The 2,524-nt window shown below is 42.5% G+C and overlaps 1 protein-coding gene across 1 annotated transcript; it reads right to left on the minus strand.

Annotated features, from left to right (window-relative positions):
• Window positions 1-207: 207 nt before the first annotated feature.
• On the minus strand, window positions 208-2,317 carry LOC139452617 (octopamine receptor 1-like). The gene has a single exon (XM_071234151.1). It carries the CDS (start codon window positions 2,143-2,145, stop codon window positions 433-435), a length of 1,713 nt encoding a protein of 570 aa, XP_071090252.1. The 5' UTR covers window positions 2,146-2,317; the 3' UTR covers window positions 208-432.
• Between the last annotated feature and the right edge of the window lie 207 nt (window positions 2,318-2,524).

The raw sequence follows: 2,524 nt of genomic DNA on the forward strand, positions 1-2,524 counted from the left end.
CCGTGAGATATACTAAGTCACCGAATGGCACGTAATTAGTGTACTGATTCAAACATTGAATCTCATAACCCTATAATGGTTACCCATCATTCGTTAAGTTCCATTGAGACTAGTTCGTTTTTAAAATTTATTATTTACACCACTGACATCAAACATCAGTCAATATCAATGCATAACATATATCAGTAATATCGTTCATTGGCAGAATATATCAAGGGTATGCAAAACGTTTCTGTTCTACGTAAAGCCAAACGCTTGTAGAAAACACCGGCTTTCTTAATAACACGAAACCGCTGACAGACAGTCGTAATAGCTGGTGAGACATTTTAATTTGATCGTCTCTATCCGGATTTCCAGCGGACAGTATCAATCAGAATATCTCTCCATATACGGTTTGCACATTTGTCTGGAACAGAAACGTTCAATGGGTTGTCAGCTCTCTGACAAACTTTCACTATAGTTACACGCTGTCACCTGGATCTGATGCACTTGCATTGAAATTGGCTCAGAATTTGACTTGTTCAAAAGTTTTTTCGGGCGACGGATTGTTAAGAGTTTTCGGAAGGCAAAACGAAAGTCTCTTGAAAAGAGAGCGTAAACACATGGATTGATGGCGGAGTTGCAATAACCGAGCCAGAAGAACACTGAGAACAATAATGCAGGAATACATTCCTCACAGAAAGCACCGACAAGGTATATGGTGAAGAAGGGAAGCCAGCACATAATGAATGCTCCTACAATAATTGCCAACGTTTTGGCTGCTTTTTTCTCGCGGTTGAATTTTCTCATATGATTTTTTAGATTTTTACCCTGTTTTTGTTGAATGGCAGCCGCGCGTCTATTCACGGCACTCGTCGACTGGCCATTTACCATGAAACGAATACGCGTTCCGTTCATATCTTTCCGTCTCTCCCTCTCAGTTTTCTTGGCGTCCACACCGTTACTTTGAACTGACAGTGTGCTGCGTTCACCACATCTTTCTGTTCGTTTCTGACCATTCAAATTTCCATTTTCGGTATAATTTTGATACTTTCGGAAGCGGCGGTGATATTTGGGTTTCGTTACAGGCGAATGGTGAGTATAGGGCTCACTTTGGAATGACCTCTCTCTCTTTAAGGATGAGTATTCATTCGATTTTGTTGGGGACATGTCCGAACTAGCTGACTTGGAAACAGATGGTTTGCTTGCCGCACAACTGCCACCACGGTGTACGCGTAATGTCACTGCGTTTTCTCTACTTAAACTATTCGTTTCTTTTGATGTCTTGGTTGTTAGCACTCCTTTTTCATATGCCGAGATGGTCTTCACAGCAGCACGGTAAATCCTGATATAGAAAAACACCATCACTAGCATGGGTACATAGAATGAACCCATCGAAGCGTAAATTCTGTATCCTTGGGAATTGGTGAGTTCACACTCATATGGCTCCACAACACATGAATCTTCTGTGCTTTCCGCAGTTGGAGTAATATTCCAAATAGTGAATTGAGTTCCAATGAAAAATGTACCATTTGAATCTTCATCCAAGTCAATATACGACACATTGCTGTCAAAATCAGGCGGAGGTTCAAAAGGTATTCCACCTCCTTCGTTCCACCCGATAAGAGGAGGGAAACATATCAAAAACGAAACTGCCCAAATAAATGCTACGAGTAGCTTCCCTCTTTTCGATGACATTAAACTAGGGTATTTCATAGGTCGCGTTATGGCGAGGTAACGGTCAAAACTGATGCAGCAGAGATTCAGAATAGAAGCTGTGCACAACCAAACATCAATGGCTAGCCATATGTGACACCATGCTACCCCAAACACCCAAACATCAAGGACCTCTAAGGTTGCCGAAAAGGGCAACACGAACACCCCGAGGAGCAGGTCTGCACAAGCCAAATTGACTATGAAGATGTTGGTAACAGTTCGGAGTTTTCGTGTTGTTAACACTGCTGCTACGACCAAGCAATTTCCAAATATCACCATAAATATAATAACGGCAAGTAATAAACTTGAGAACACTAATCCGGCGTCCAAAGGGGGAAACGGGAGAGATACGGTGTTGTTAATGCATCTATCAGTCTTGTTCTCCCCAGGGGGAAAGGCCACATTGTCCCTGTTTTCCTCTTCGATTGACAGATACGAAAACCCCTCCATCAGAATCCCGAGATGAGGAGCCCTCCTTCCAGGTATATGAAGTAAGTAGCTTGACGATGAAGCTCAATATTCACTTCACATGGTGTTGCTGACATACTCCGTACATTACCTTACGACATAGCAATAAAGACTGTCTGGTCGTGTAAATGCAATGTTCATGGAACCGTTCAGTCTCGTCATATTCCGACCACCAAATCCTCTAATAACACAATAGAATGGGATTATCCTCAGGCAGCCTTTGGTAATTTGGGTGGCAGTCTTGGCTGTTCCCGTGACATCCTTTCTGAACTTTCCCTCGTCTTCACGTTAGCCATGATAGATGTGTTTACATCCTAACCACAGCGGGAATAAAAGTATCCTTAAGCACCGTACCCTGTCA

This window comes from Haliotis cracherodii, unplaced genomic scaffold (assembly GCF_022045235.1).
Source record: "Haliotis cracherodii isolate W230 unplaced genomic scaffold, xgHalCrac1.p SCAF_9, whole genome shotgun sequence".
Lineage (NCBI taxonomy): Eukaryota > Metazoa > Mollusca > Gastropoda > Lepetellida > Haliotidae > Haliotis > Haliotis cracherodii.

What these genes read in the sequence shown, in the direction of transcription:
- LOC139452617 (XM_071234151.1), bottom strand. Translation starts at nt 2,145, where the DNA reads ATGGAGGGGTTTTCGTATCTGTCAATCGAAGAGGAAAACAGGGACAAT.